The sequence below is a fragment of the Pristiophorus japonicus genome, chromosome 14 (assembly GCF_044704955.1).
Source record: "Pristiophorus japonicus isolate sPriJap1 chromosome 14, sPriJap1.hap1, whole genome shotgun sequence".
NCBI classification, from domain to species: Eukaryota; Metazoa; Chordata; class Chondrichthyes; family Pristiophoridae; genus Pristiophorus; species Pristiophorus japonicus.
Genome location: NC_091990.1, coordinates 72,002,066 through 72,017,396, shown reverse-complemented (window position 1 = coordinate 72,017,396; position 15,331 = coordinate 72,002,066). Strand labels below are relative to the sequence as shown.

Sequence of the window (15,331 nt, the reverse complement as noted above, 5' to 3'; positions counted from 1 at the left end):
GTACAGAGACCAAAACCCTACACTGTACTTGACATATGGTCTCCCCAAAGCCCTGTACAATTGCAGTAAGACTTCCTCACTCTGGTACACCATTCCTTGCAATAAATGCCAACATACCATGTGTCTTCCTCATTGTTTGCTGTACCTGCATGTTAACTTTCTGTGGTTTTTGACACCCAAATCCATCTGAACACCAACATTTCATAGTTCCTCACATTTACCCACAAAATACTCCATCTGCCACCTTCCTGCCTACTTACACTTGAATTTCCCACATAGCTTTAATAAGAACACAAGAATTATGAGGAGGAGTAGGCCACACGGCTCTTTGAGTCTGCTCCGCCAGTCAATAAGATCATGGCTGATCTTCGACCGCAACTTCACTTTCCTTCCCAAGCCCCTTTTCCCTTGATTCCCTTAGAGTCCAAACATTTCCATATCACAGCTGATTCCGCATTCACAGCCCTTTCATGTTGAGAATTCCAAAAAATTCCGACTCATTTCAGTCTTAAATGGCCGAACTCTTATCCTGAGACTATGCCTCCTAGTTCTAGACTCACCAGTCAGGGGAAACAACCTCTTCGCATCTACCCTGTCAATCCCCCTCAGAATCTTATATCTTTCAATGAGATCACCTTCTAAATTTCAGAGAGTATGGGGCCAATCTACTTAATCTCTCCTCATTAGACAACCTTCTCATCCCAGGGATCAATCTAGGGAACCTTTGTCGCACCGTCTGTAAGACATGTATGTCCTTTCTCAGATAAGCAGACCAAAACTGTGCACAATATTCCAGGCCTTGTAGAATTGTAGTAAGACATCCCTATTCTTGTACTCAAACCCCATGCAATAAAGGCCAACATGCCATTTGCCTTCCTAATTGCTTGCTGTTACTGCATAGAAGAGCTGTGTTTCCTGTACGACGAGAGCTTAATCACGCTGAACACCAACATTTAATAGTTTCTCACCATTTAAAAAAATATTCTATGTTTCTATTCTTCTAACCAAAATGAATAGCCTCACATTTCCCCACATTTCACTCCACCTGCCACCTTATTGCCCACTCACTAAACTAGTCTATATCCCTTTGAAGGCTCTTTGCGTCCTCCTCAGAGCTTACTTTGCCATCTAGCTTTGCATCATCAGCAAACTTGGAAATCATTGTTTGACAAATTTGCTGGAGTTCTTTGAGGATGTAACGAGCAGGGTGGATAAGGGGAAACTGGGAGGGCGCTGAGAGCATGCAGAAATCAAGCACAGGCAGCAGAAAGAGCATGCGGCAAACCTGTCCCACCCACCCTTTCCCTCAACAACTATCTGTCTCACCTGTGACAGGGACTGTGGCTCTCGTATTGGACTGTTCAGCTACCTAAGGACTCATTTTAAGAGTGGAAGCAAGTCGATTCCAAGGGACTGCCTGTGATGATTATGATGAGTAAGGGGGAACCAGTGGATGTGGTGTATTTGGATTTCCAGACGGCATTCGATAAGGTTCCACATAAGAGGTTACTGCACAAGATGAAAGTGCACGGGGTTGGGGGTAATATATTAGCATGGATAGAGGATTGGCAACCTAACAGAAAACAGAGAATTGTGATAAACCGATTGGCAAACAATGACAGTGGGGCGCTGCAGAGTCCTCAACTATTTACAATCTATATTAATGACTTGGATGAAGGGACCGAGTGTAATGTAGCCAAGTTTGCTGATGATACAAAGATGAGTGGGAAACCAAATTTTGAGGAGGACACAAAAAATCTGCAAAAGGATATGGCAGATGGAATATAATGTGGGAAAATGTGAGGTTATCCACTTTGACAGAAATAATAGAAAAGCAAATTATGATTTAAATGGAAAAAAATTGTAAAGTGCTGCAGTACAGAGAGACTTGGGGGTCCTTGTGCATGAAACACAAAAAGTTCGTATGCAGGTACAGCAAGTAATCAGGAAGGCAAATGGAATGTTGACCTTTATTGCAAGGGGGATACAGTATAAAAGCAGAGAAGTCCTGCTACAACTGTACAGGCCATACCTGGAGTACTGCATACAGTTTTGGTCTCCGTATTTAAGGAAGGATATACTTGCATTGGAGGATGTCCAAATGGCCTACTCCTGCTCCTATTTCTTATGTTCTTATACATTGCACTCGGTCTCTCCATCTAAGTCATTAATATAGATTGTAAATAGTTAAGGCCCAAGGAATGATCCTTGCGGTACCCGACTATTTACAGCCTGCCAAAGGTAAACTGTGAGGAGAATGCAAAGAGCCTGAAAAAGGATATAGACAGATTAAGAACATGGCAGATGGAGTATAACATGGATAAGTGTGAAGTTAGGAAAAATAGTAAAGCAGAATATTTTCTAAATGCTGAGAGATTGGGAAATGTTGGTATTCAGAGGGACCTGGATGTCCTTATACAACAATCACAGAAAGTTAACATGCTGGTCTTACTACAATTATGTAGAGCCTTGGTGAAACCACACCTGGAGCACTGTGTACAGTTTTGGTCTCCTTACGTAACAAAGGATATACTTGCTTTGGTAGAAGTGCCACGATGGTTCACTAGACTGATTCTTGCTCTGAGGGGATTGTCCTATTGAGTAGACTATGCCTATATGCCCTAGGGTTTGGAAGAATGAGAGGTGATATCACTGAAATGTATACAAAATGTTAAGGGACTTGACAAGAGTAGATGCTGAGAAGATGTTTCCCCTGGCTGGGAGTCTAGAACGAGGTGTCACAGTCTCAGAATTAGTGGCCGGCCTTTTAGGACTGAGATGAGGAGGAAATGTCTTCACTGAGAGGGTTGACAATCTTTGGAATTCTCTACCACAGAGAGCTATGGATGCTCAGTCATTGAGTATATTCAAGACCAAGATTGATAGAATATTGGATACGAAGGAAATGAAGGGATATGGGGATAATGTAGGAAGGTGGAGTGGAGGTAAAAGATCAGTCATGATCTTAATGAATGGCGAAGCAGGTGCGACGGGCCTACTCCTGCTCCTATTTCTTATGTTATTCTGTTCATCTGAGGAGAGAGCTTAAAAATTCCTATCACGCTATCCTCACAGCACTGGGTCCCCATTGCACAGCACCACAACTTTAAAATTCTCACCATCACCAGTAAAATTCCTCCATGGCCTTACTATATTCATAACATTCTCCATCACCTTACTCTCTCCATGACAATCCTCATTTATACTTAACACACTCGTACATCTCTTTACCCATTCATTGGAGAGAGAAGTTTCATCTACAGTGTCAGCTGTGACTCATGTGGTAGCACTCTCACGTCTGAGTCAGAAGGTTGTGGGTTCAAGTCCCACTCTAGAGACGTGAACAGAAAAATCTAGCCACTCTCTGGAACTAACTCAATGAACATCTCGGCTCACTATTTTAACAAGTTTTCAGTCAATGCTCCTCAGCTCACTTCTCATGGTTGTTCGTCCATTTATCCTCACGTCTCTCTGTGAACAGACTTGGGACATTTTCCCTGTCAAAGGCACTAAATGAATACAAAATGCTGTTGTTTCAGTGAAAACAGTCAGGTGCTAACAGACTGCCAACAAATCCCACCACACCCTGCTAAAAAAAAAACATAATTTGAAAGAACGAGCCCTTGCCTGATTTGTAGACCCTTCAGCAGAATTAGTTCCCATAGTGGGAAGTACCACGGCTGCTGGATCTCCTTTCATTTTTCTGGACTGGCCACAATTTGTTTTGAGCATTTCCTGATCTCATTTCAAACCTCCAACATCTGTTCTCCCTTATTGTCCCATCTTGTCTTTTTTCTTCCATGATTTTTCCAATGGTTTACACTTTGTCAGCTATTTCCACATTCTTTCCATCTCATCTCTTTTCAGTGCTTCACTCAGATGATCTCACACCAGGTATCTCCTGTCTTTTAAGCAGTTTATATATCGTTCAACCCTTTAACTTCCTATGTGATTGAGAAATGCCTTAAATGCTTATCTGAAGTCTTCAGTATATTGCAACTAAATACATTATTCCATGCTGACTTGCTTCCTCAAGTCAAATTCAAACAAAAACATTGCTGCATTATGTCTGTTTTCTCATTGTTAGGGATTGTAACTAGGAGCAGCTTGTTAATCATGGTGAAAATGGACATCCACTATACTTTCTACTCCCCAGTGCATTACTTCCTATGCCACATTCTTTATAAACATGTTTTCAAACTTTAATTGCTCATTTCACTGTATTCTTTGCAGCATTAGCATTAAATGGGATTGAATTCATTGCTTATAGATACATAGAAAATAGGTGCAGGAGTAGGCCATTCGGCCCTTCGAGCCTGCACCACCATTCAATAAGATCATGGCTGATCATTCACCTCAGTACCCTTTTCCCGCTTTCTCTCCCTTGATCCCTTTAACCGTAAGGGCCATATCTAACTCCCTCTTGAATATATCCAATCAACTGGCATCAACAACTCTCTGCAGTAGGGAATTCCACAGGTTAACAACTCTCTGAGTGCAGAAGTTTCTCCTCATCTCAGTCCTAAATGGCTTACCCCTTATGTCCCCTGGTTCTGGACTTCCCCAACTTCGGGAACATTCTTCCTGCTTCTAACCTGTCCAGTCCCGTCAGAATTTTATATGTTTTTATGAGATCCCCTCTCATCCTTCTAAACTCCAGTGAATACAGGCCCAGTCGATCGAATCTCTCCTCATATGTCAGTCCTGCCATCCCGGGAATCAGTCTGGTGAACCTTCGCTGCACTCCCTCAATAGCAAGGACATCCTTCCTCAGAATAGGAGACCAAAACTGAACACAATATTCCAGGTGAGGTCTCATTAAGGCCCTGTACAACTGTAGTAAAACCTCCCTGCTCCTATACTCAAAACCCCTTGCTATGAAGGCCAACATACCATTTGCCTTCTACACCGCCTGTTGTACCTGCATGGCAACTTTCAATGACTGATGTACCATGACACTCAGGTCTGATTGCACCTTCCCTTTTCCTAATCTGCCGCCATTCAGATAATATTCTGCTTTCGTGTTTTTGCCACCAAAGTGGATAAACTCACATATATCCACATTATACTGCATCTGCCATGCGTTTGCCCACTCACCTAACCTGTCCAAGTCACCCTGCAGCCTTTTAGCATTCTCCTCACAGTTAACACCGCCACCCAGCTTAGTGTCATCTGCAAACTTGGAGATATTACACTCAATTCCCTTATCCAAATCATTAATGTATATTGTAAATAGCTGGGGTATCAGCACTGAGCCCCGCGGCACCCCACTAGTTACTGCCTGCCATTCTGAAAAGGACCACTTTATCCCGACTCTCTGCTTCCTGTCTGCCAACCGGTTCTCTATCCACACTACCCCTAATACCATGTGCTTTAATTTTGCACACCAATCTCTTGTGTGGGACCTTGTCAAAAGCCTTTTCCACTGATTCTCCCTTGTCCACTCTTCTAGTTACATCCTCAAAAAATTCTCGAAGATTTGTCAAGCAGGATTTCCCTTTCATAAATCCATTCTGACTTGGACCGATCCTGTCACTGCTTTCCAAATGTGCTGCCAATTCATCTTTAATAATTGATTCCAACATTTTCCCCAATACCGATGTCAGGCTAGCCAGTCTATAATTACCCGTTTTCTCTCTCCCTCCTTTCTTAAAAAGTGGTGTTACTTTAGCTACCCGCCAGTCCATAGGAACTGATCCAGAGTCGATAAGACTGTTGGAAAATGATCACCAATGCATCCACTATTTCTAGGGCTACTTCCTTAAATACTCTGGGATGCAGACCATCAGGCCCCGGGGATTTATCGGGCTTCAATCCCATCAATTTCCCAACACAATTTCCCGCCTAATAAGGATTTCCTTCAGTTCCTCCTTCTCACTAGATCCTCGGTCCCCTAGTATTTCCGGAAGGTTATTTGTGTCTTCCTTCGTGAAGACAGAATCAAAGTATTTGTTTAACTGGTCCGCCATTTCTTTGTTTCCCATTATAAATTCACCTGAATTTGACGACGTTTGTTTTCACTAATTTTTTTCTCTTCATCCCCCTCCTAATTAAACCCTTTGGCCTCCTCTGCTGTATTATAAAATTCTCCCAGTCCTCAGGTTTGCTGCTTTTTCTGACCAATTTATATGTCTCTTTCTTGGATTTAACACGATCCTTAATTTCCCTTGTTAGCCATGGTTGAACCACCTTCTCCGTTTTATTTTTACTTCAGACAGGGATGTACAATTGTTGAAATTCATCCGTGTGATCTTTAAATGTTTGCTATTGCCTATCCATCGTCAACCCTTTAAGTATCACTCGCCAGTCTATTCTAGCCAATTCACGTCTCATACAATCGAAGTTACCTTTCCTTAAGTTCAGGACCCTAGTCTCTGAATTAACTGTGTCGCTCTCCATCTTAATAAAGAATTCTACCATATTATGGTCACTCTTCCCCAAGGGGCCTCACACAACAATGCTGCTTATTTCCACTGGTTTATTCACTTCATTTCTAGTATTTCACATTGAAAGATGATGGAATTGCTCAGTATCCTCCTCACCTAAACCGTCAAATCTTTACTTTACAGCTTTATCAACAATGGTACCGACAACAATCTTGACATCAACAGCAGGTATCTAATTCCTATATAAATTGAATCATTTTGTAATGATCTCACAAAAAGTCATAAAAGATGCACAGGATGTTTTAGTACATGATATTTGGATGTTTCTGTGGAAAATTTGAAACTATCAGTAAATATTCCCAAGAGTTATACTACCATGTGGCAGTAAATGAACCATTTATTTCAAACACAATGTGTCAATCATTGGCTTGAAGATTGGTATTTCAAAATGAAAGATGTTGTCACGATTTAAGTCTGGAAGTTACTAAATTGGCACAAGAATAATAATTCATGTCACATTCTTCCATGTGTTATTTTAGTACAGTCTATTTTAATTAACAGACAGAGGAATGTCATACGTGTGTTAATCCAGTAATAATGACAATCATTTTTTACACTTTAAAACTCATCCCATTGGGCCAGTATCTTCACATCCCTGTATTTTCCTCTATTCACATGTCTATTAACATTTCAGCTAAATGATGCAATGGTCTCCTCCTCAATCATTCCCTGTAATTAAGTATTATATGTTCTGAAAAGCACGAAGAAAATTTTTACAATCCTACTGCTCACTCTCTCAGTAGCACACTGTTCCACTCCAGCTGTGGTGCTTCCACATCATGCAAAATGCAGTCTACGAGTCCTTTTTCCAATATAGGTGACATGTCTGTGGTGGACAGGCTGAGCGAAGGCGGAGAAGAGAAACATGGGATCATGGGTGGGGAAGAAACATGGGATCATGGGGGGGAGGAACATGGGATCACGGGCGGGGAAGAAACATGGGATCAGGAGGGGGAAAAACATGGGATCACGGGCGGGGGAGATACATGGGATCACGGGCGGGGAAGAAACATGGGATCAGGAGGGGGAAAAACATGGGATCACGGGCGGGGGAGATACATGGGATCATGGGTGGGAGAAACATGGGATCACGTGGGAGCTGTGGCCAAACTAGAGTTTTATACAGTTCAAGCATAACATCCATGATTTTATATTCTATGCATTGGCTAATGAAACAAAGTATCTCTTATGCCTTCTTAACCACCTTATCGACCAGTCATGCTACCTTTAGAGATCTGTAGACATGCACTCCAAGTTCTCTCCTCTATATTTCTCAGTATCATACCATTTATTGTGTATTCCCTTCCCTGGTTAGCCCTCTCCAAATGCACTACTTCACACTTCTATGGATTGAATTTCATCTTCCCCTTTTCTGCTCATATGACAAGTCCATTGCAAGAACATAGACATGCATTTATACAGCGCCTTTCACGACTACCGGACGTCCCAAAGCATTTACAGCCAACAAAGTAAATTTTTTTTGAAGTGTAGTAACTTTTGTAATGTAGGAAATGCGGCAGCCAATTTGCGCACAGCAAGCTCCCACACAAACAATAATGTAATAATGACCAGGTAATCTGCTTTAGTGATGTTAATTGGATGATAAATAACAGCCAGGACACTAGGGATAACTCCACTGCTCTTCTTTAAAATAGTGCCATGGGATCTTTTAATTCTCCTTAGAGAGTAGACGGGTCCTTGAAAGACTGCAGCTCCTTTAGTGCAGCACTTCCCCCAGTCCTGCACTGGAGTATCAGCATAGACGTTTGTGCTAAGTCACTATAGTGGACTTGAGCCCACAACCTTCTAACTCAAAGGTGAGAGCGGTACCTACTTTTTTTTCTAATTATTAATATTTATTGAACATTTACAACATCGTGATCATTCCATTATATCATAAAAATCCATTCCGCCCCTCTGCACAGCTGTTCCTCCAACATATGTTAACATTAAAACCTCAAGTTTAATTTGTCACCTGTGACATATAATAATCTATTGTATTTTACAAATTGATCATAAAATACTATCTTTAAATTATTTTCTGAATAAAACATCCACAGAGCCTTATAATGATCTTTTAGTTTATATTTAAAACACTTTTAGGTTTATTCTCCTCCCCTTAAAAAAAGAGAGCATTCCTTCTTTGCACAATCACAAATCGCGCCAAAGTGAACATTAACTGCTGTTCCGCTAGACTCGGGCAGACTCTCTTGCAATCCCCATCTCAAAATTGAGTCCCACATGATTCCCATTCGGCTCTTCGGTCCTCACCCAGCAAGAAAACCTCACACCACTGTCGAATATAGTACTTAAAATCCTTTAACTGCAGATGTAACACCAGCAAATGGGACAGAGTCTCATCCCGCATCCCACCTCTCCTCGCCCAATCTTACATAAGACTATTATGGGACAAATCCGGTTATGAGCCAATTTGAAATCCAGTTCAATCCACTCTGGGCATTTAAAATTGGCCCACACTCCCTTCCAAATCCTGCTGAAGTCCAGCTGTGGGTATATACTCTGCCTAAACTCCTGACCAGCAGGTGCTTTAAATCTCCATTCCCTAAATATCCGATAGAAATCTCAAGTATTACAGTTGTCAAATTGGACCAACTCCTCCCTTTTTAGAGATAGTAAGGGTAAAAAGTCACTGGTGGGCGTAGTTTATAGGCCCCCAAATAATAACTTCACGGTGGTGCGGACAATAATCAAGGGAATAATGGAGGCATGTGAAAAAGGAACGGCAGTAATCATGGGGGATTTTAACCTACATATCGATTGGTGAACTCAAATCGCACGGGGTAGCCTGGAGGAGGAATTCATAGAATGCATACGGGATTATTTCTTAGAACAGTATGATACAGAACCTACACGGGAGCAAGCTATCTTAGATCTGGTCCTGTGTAATGAGACAGGAATAATAAACGATCTCCTAGTAAAAGATCCTCTCGGAATGAGTGATCATTTTATGGTTGAATTTGTAATACAGATTGAGGGTGAGGAAGCAGTGTCTCAAACGAGCGTACTATGCTTAAACAAAGGGGACTACAGTGGGATGAGGGCAGAGTTAGCTAAAGTAGACTGGGAACACAGACTAAACGGTGGCATAATTGAGGAACAGTGGAGAACTTTTAAGGAGCTCTTTCATAGTGCTCAACATAAATATATTCCAGTGAAAAAGAAGGACGGTAAGAGAAGGGATAACCAACCGTGGATATCAAATTAAAAACCAATGCATATAAGGTGGCCAAGGTTAGTGGGGAAACTAGAAGATTGGGAAAATTTTAAACGACAGCAAAGAATGACTAAGAAAGCAATAAAGAAAGGAAAGATAGATTACGAAAGTAAACTTGCGCAAAACATAAAAACAGATAGTAAAAGCTTTTACCGATATATAAAATGGAAGAGAGTGACTAAAGTAAATGTTGGCCCCTTAGAAGATGAGAAGGGGGATTTAATAATGGGAAATGTGGAAATGGCTGAGACCTTAAACAATTATTTTGCTTCGGTCTTCACAGTGGAAGACACAAAAACCATGCCGAAAATTGCTGGTCACGGGAATGTGGGAAGGGAGGACCTTGAGACAATCACCATCACTAGGGGGGTAGTGCTGGACAGGCTAATGGGACTCAAGGTAGACAAGTCCCCTGGTCCTGATGAAATGCATCCCAGGGTATTAAAAGAGATGGCGGAAGTTATAGCAGATGCATTTGTTATAACCTACCAAAATTCTCTGGACACTGGGGAGGTACCAGCGGATTGGAAAGCAACTAATGTAACGCCTCTGTTTAAAAAAGGGGGTAGACAAAAGGCAGGTAACAATGGCCCCAAGTTTCCACATGATTTGCTCCTGATTTTTAGGAGCAACTGGTGGAGAACGGAGTATCTTAGAAATCGGAATTCTCCACATTTAAGTTTTCTGCAGTTCTAGTCAGGTAGAACAGTTTCACTTTTGAACAGAATTTTTTTTTCCAAAAGGGTGCGTGTCCGTCCACTGACACCTGATTTGAAAGTTTCCACAGTGAAAATGTACTCCAAACTAACTTAGAATGGAGCAAGTGAAGATTTTTGTAGGCCTGAAAAAACCTTGTCTACACATTAAAAAATCAGGCGCAGGTTACAAATTAGGCGTCCGGAACGAGGTGGGAGTGGGGGGGGGAAGAGAAGGGAAGTCATTACATTCTACAATAAATCCTTAGTTATACTTATACAAATAATTCCAACCTGAATAAAAATTTATAGGCAAAGATTAAATAAACCATGTTCCTACCTGTGTGAAAGTGCTTCAGGCAGGCCTTTCAGACAGGGAGAAGGCTGCAGGAAGCCTCACAAGTTGAGGCAGCCGTTCCCGACGGCTGGGGGGGGGCAGTGAGGGCCCGACCGACGGCAGCAGCCGTTCCCGACGGCGGGGGGGGGGGAGGCAATGAGGGCCCGACCGACGGCAGCAGCCGTTCCCGACGGCAGGGGGCGGTGGGGGGGAGGCAGTGAGGGCCCAACCGACGGCAGCGGGGGGGAGGCAGTGAGGGCCCGACCGATGGCAGCAGTGGGGAGGCAGGGAGAAGGCTGCAGGAAGCCTCAGAAGTTGAGGCAGCCATTCCCGACGGCAGGGGGGGGGGGGGGGGGGAGGCACCCCTGCCGTCGGTCGGGCCCGTCAGGAAACGGCTGCCTCAACTTCTGAGGCTTCCTGCAGCCTTCTCCCTGCTGCAAGAAGCCTCAGTGCTGATCATGGAAGGGCAATGTGGTTTTATTAAAAAATTTAAAAAATTGAACAGCTACAAAGAACGACAAAAAAGGCCGAGTGCCAATGTTTCCTTCACACTGCGCGTGCGCGAACGCTCCAACGCGCATGCGCAGGGTTGCCGGCACGAAAAAAACTAATTTAAATGGTACCCGCCCCCTCCTACTTACAAAATCGGCGTGAGTGGTAGGCTCCGCCCCCTGGGCGCCGCGCCAAGCTGACATCGAGCTGCAAAGCGCTCGAGAATAGCGCATGTTTTTTCAGGCGCCGTTTTCGGCGCGAAAAACGGGCGCCCAGCTCGGAGGGGCGCCTGTTTTGCCGCGTGTGGAAACTTGGGGCCTATAGGCTGGTTAGTTTAACATCTGTAGTGGGGAAAATGCTTGAAACTATCATTAAGGAAGAAATAGCGGGACATCTAGATAGGAATAGTGCAATAAAACAGACGCAACATGGATTCATGAAGGGGAAATCATGTTTAACTAATTTACTGGAATTCTTTGAGGATATAACGAGCATGGTGGATAGAGGTGTACCGATGGATGTGGTGTATTTAGATTTCCAAAAGGCATTCGATAAGGTGCCACACAAAAGGTTACTGCAGAAGATAAAGGTACGCGGAGTCAGAGGAAATGTATTAGCATGGATCGAGAATTGGCTGGCTGACAGAAAGCAGAGAGTCGGGATAAATGGGTCCTTTTCGGGTTGGAAATCGGTGTTTAGTGGTGTGCCACAGGGATCGGTGCTGGGACCACAACTGTTTACAATATACATAGATGACCTGGAAGAGGGCACAGAGTGTAGTGTAACAAAATTTGCAGATGACACAAAGATTAGTGGGAAAGCGGGTTGTGTAGAGGACACAGAGAGGCTGCAAAGAGATTTAGATAGGTTAAGCGAATGGGCTAAGGTTTGGCAGATGGAATACAATGTCGGAAAATGTGAGGTCATCCACCTTGGAAAAAAAAACAGTAAAAGGGAATATTATTTGAATGGGGAGAAATTACAACATGCTGCGGTACAAAGGAACCTGGGGGTCCTTGTGCATGAATCCCAAAAAGTTAGTTTGCAGGTGCAGCAGGTAATCAGGAAGGCAAATGGAATGTTGGCCTTCATTGCGAGAGGGATTGAGTACAAAAGCAGGGAGGTCCTGCTGCAACTGTACAGGGTATTGGTGAGGCCACACCTGGAGTACTGCGTGCAGTTTTGGTCACCTTACTTAAGGAAGGATATACTAGCCTTGGAAGGGGGTACAGGGACGATTCACTAGGCTGATTCTGGAGATGAGGGGGTTACCTTATGATGATAGATCGAGTAGACTGATCTTTACTCGTTGGAGTTCAGAAGGATGAGGGGTGATCTTATAGAAACATTTAAAATAATGAAAGGGATAGACAAGATAGAGGCAGAGAGGTTGTTTCCACTGGTCGGGGAGACTAGAACTAGGGGGCACAGCCTCAAAATACGGGGGAGCCAATTTAAAACCGAGTTGAGAAGGAATTTCTTCTCCCAGAGGGTTGTGAATCTGTGGAATTCTCTGCCCAAGGAAGCAGTTGAGGCTAGCTCATTGAATGTATTCAAATCACAGATATAGATTTTTAACCAATAAGGGAATTAAGGGTTATGGGGAGTGGGCGGGTAAGTGGAGCTGAGTCCACGGCCAGATCAGCCATGATCTTGTTGAATGGCGGAGCAGGCCCGAGGGGCCAGATGGCCCACTCCTGTTCCTAATTCTTATGTTCTTATGTTTTCTCCAGCAGAAAGCTTAGAAAAGTGGGACGTATTATACCTCCTTCAGAGACTTGCATATTTATTTCTTCCATCCAATCCTGTGGCATTGCCCTTACAATCTTCTCATACATGATCATAATTGCTTTTCCTCTACCTCCTGATCCTCCTCTCAAACCATGTCCCTCACTACCGCTTCCGGCAACCAATCTGGAATTATCCCATATAATACATATTTCACTTGTATAATGCCAGCTTTTATAAAAGCTTGATTAAATAATACCGCTCCTTCAATGTTGATCCACCTGTTCAAAAATAAGGGCTCTTCTAAAAATTCCTCAGCACCTTTGGGCATAAACTGCACACTTTTTAAAAATTGGGCCCCAAGTGTCTACAAACCCCCTTATAAAACCTAGGGAGAGGTTTCATCGATTTCAAAAACATACTGTTGTAATACATATAAAATATTCCCCGTCTTCCTATCCCACTTAATTATAAAAAAGTGCTGGAAACAACTCTTACAAAAACCTGAATTTGACTTCTGAAGAAATCTCTTCACCCATTTAATTCTAAAGGACTTTTTCTTCAAATTAATATCTGGGAAATTGAGTTCTCCCTGATTTCGCTGTCCAATGTTGGTATTGTAAGCAACCAAGGCTGGTTTCCCTTCCCATTAAAACTTTACACAAGCCTCTTGGATAGACTTTTCCGCCCACTCAAGAATATTCTCCACCATCAATAAGTACCATAGTTTCGATAACAGGAGAGCTGACACCACTGTCGCTCTTCCTTGCACTTTCAACCATCTTTCCCATCTTCCCAAAATCTTGTTAATTTTCATAACTTTCGGTTCCCAATTTAGTCGATCCACTTCATCCCTATCCTTCTTCCACCCCATATGCACCCACAGAACTTCTAAAATCTCCACCACCTTAAAAGGGCTTTCCTCCAACCACCACCCCCCCTCCCCCCCCTCCCCCCCCTCCCCCCCTCCCCCCCTGCCTTCCCACAACCAGGCATTGGGACATACTATAATTTACTCTGGCTCCTGAAGTTCTACAATACTCCTCCACTACTCCCATAGCTTTGCTCACTCACTCCCCATCTCTCAACGTTAAGGTCGTGTCTTCTGCATAGGTGTATCACCGACACCTGCCCGGAAATGGGAACCACAATCCCGCTACGCCTTGTTCCTTTCGTATCATGTAACCTACTGGTTCTGCTATCAACCGGGATCAATAATTCATTCTCGGGTTGGCAACCAGTAACTCGTGGGGTGCTACAAGGATCAGTGCTAGGACCCCAACTATTCACAATCTATATTAACGACTTGGATGAAGGAACCGAGTGTAACATAGCTAAGTTTGCTGACAATACAAAGATGGGGGGAAAAGCAATGTGTGAGAAGGACACAAAAAATCTGCAAAGGGACATAGACAGGCTAAGTGAGTGGCAAAAATTTTGCAGATGGAATATAATGTTGGAAATTTGAGGTTATGCACTTCGACAGAAAAAAAAAATCAAACAGCAAGTTATTATTTAAATGGAGAAAGATTGCAAAGTGCTGCAGTACAGCGGGACCTGGGGGTCCCGGTGATTGAAACACAAAAGGTTAGTATGCAGGTACCATAAGTGATCAGGAAGGCCAATGGAATCTTGGCCTTTATTGCAAAGGGGATGGAGTATAAAAGCAGGGAAGTCTTGCTACAGCTATACAGAGTATTGGTGAGGCCACACCTGGAATACTGCATACAGTTTTGGTTTCCATATTTAAGAAAGGATATTCTTGCTTTGGAGGCAGTTCAGAGAAGGTTTACTAGGTTGATTCCGGAGATGGGGGGGTTGACTTACGAGGAAAGGTTGAGTAGGTTGGGCGTATACACATTGTAATTCAGAAGAATGAGAGGTGATCTTATCGAAACGTATAAGATTATGAGGGGGCTTGACAAGGTGGATGCAGAGAGGATGTTTCCACTGATAGGGGAGACTAGAACTAGGAGGCATAATCTTAGAATAAGGGGCCCCCCATTTAGAACTGAGATGAGGAGGAATTTCTTCTCTCTGAGAGTCATAAATCTGTGGAATTCGCTGCCTCAGAGAGCTGTGTAAGCTAGGTCATTGAATACATTTAAGACAAAGATAGACAGTTTCTTAACCGATAAGGGATCAGCCATGATCATATTAAATGGTGTTTCAGGCTCAAGGGGCAGTATGGCCTACTCCTGCTCCTATTTCTTATGTTCTTATGTTCAACGTGTACAACGATGGGGACAAGGGACAACCCTGTCTCACTGATCTTTGCATTGGCTAAACTTGGCTAAAAAAAACCATTACATTTAACACAGCTAAATGTGTTTGAATAAAAAAAATCTTTATCCACTCAATGAAATTTTCCCCAAAACCAAATGCTTCCAAAACCATC

General features: G+C 43.0%; 1 protein-coding gene across 1 annotated transcript in view; it reads left to right on the top strand.

The window, feature by feature from the left end:
* LOC139279608 (GATA zinc finger domain-containing protein 14-like) overlaps nt 1–15,331 on the top strand; it is a 319,765-nt gene that overhangs the window by 253,767 nt on the left and 50,667 nt on the right. Inside the window, exon 44 of the mRNA XM_070898724.1 lies at nt 6,570–6,614. Within this exon, the coding sequence (XP_070754825.1) occupies nt 6,570–6,614 (45 nt within the window). The remainder of the gene's footprint in view (nt 1–6,569; nt 6,615–15,331) is intronic.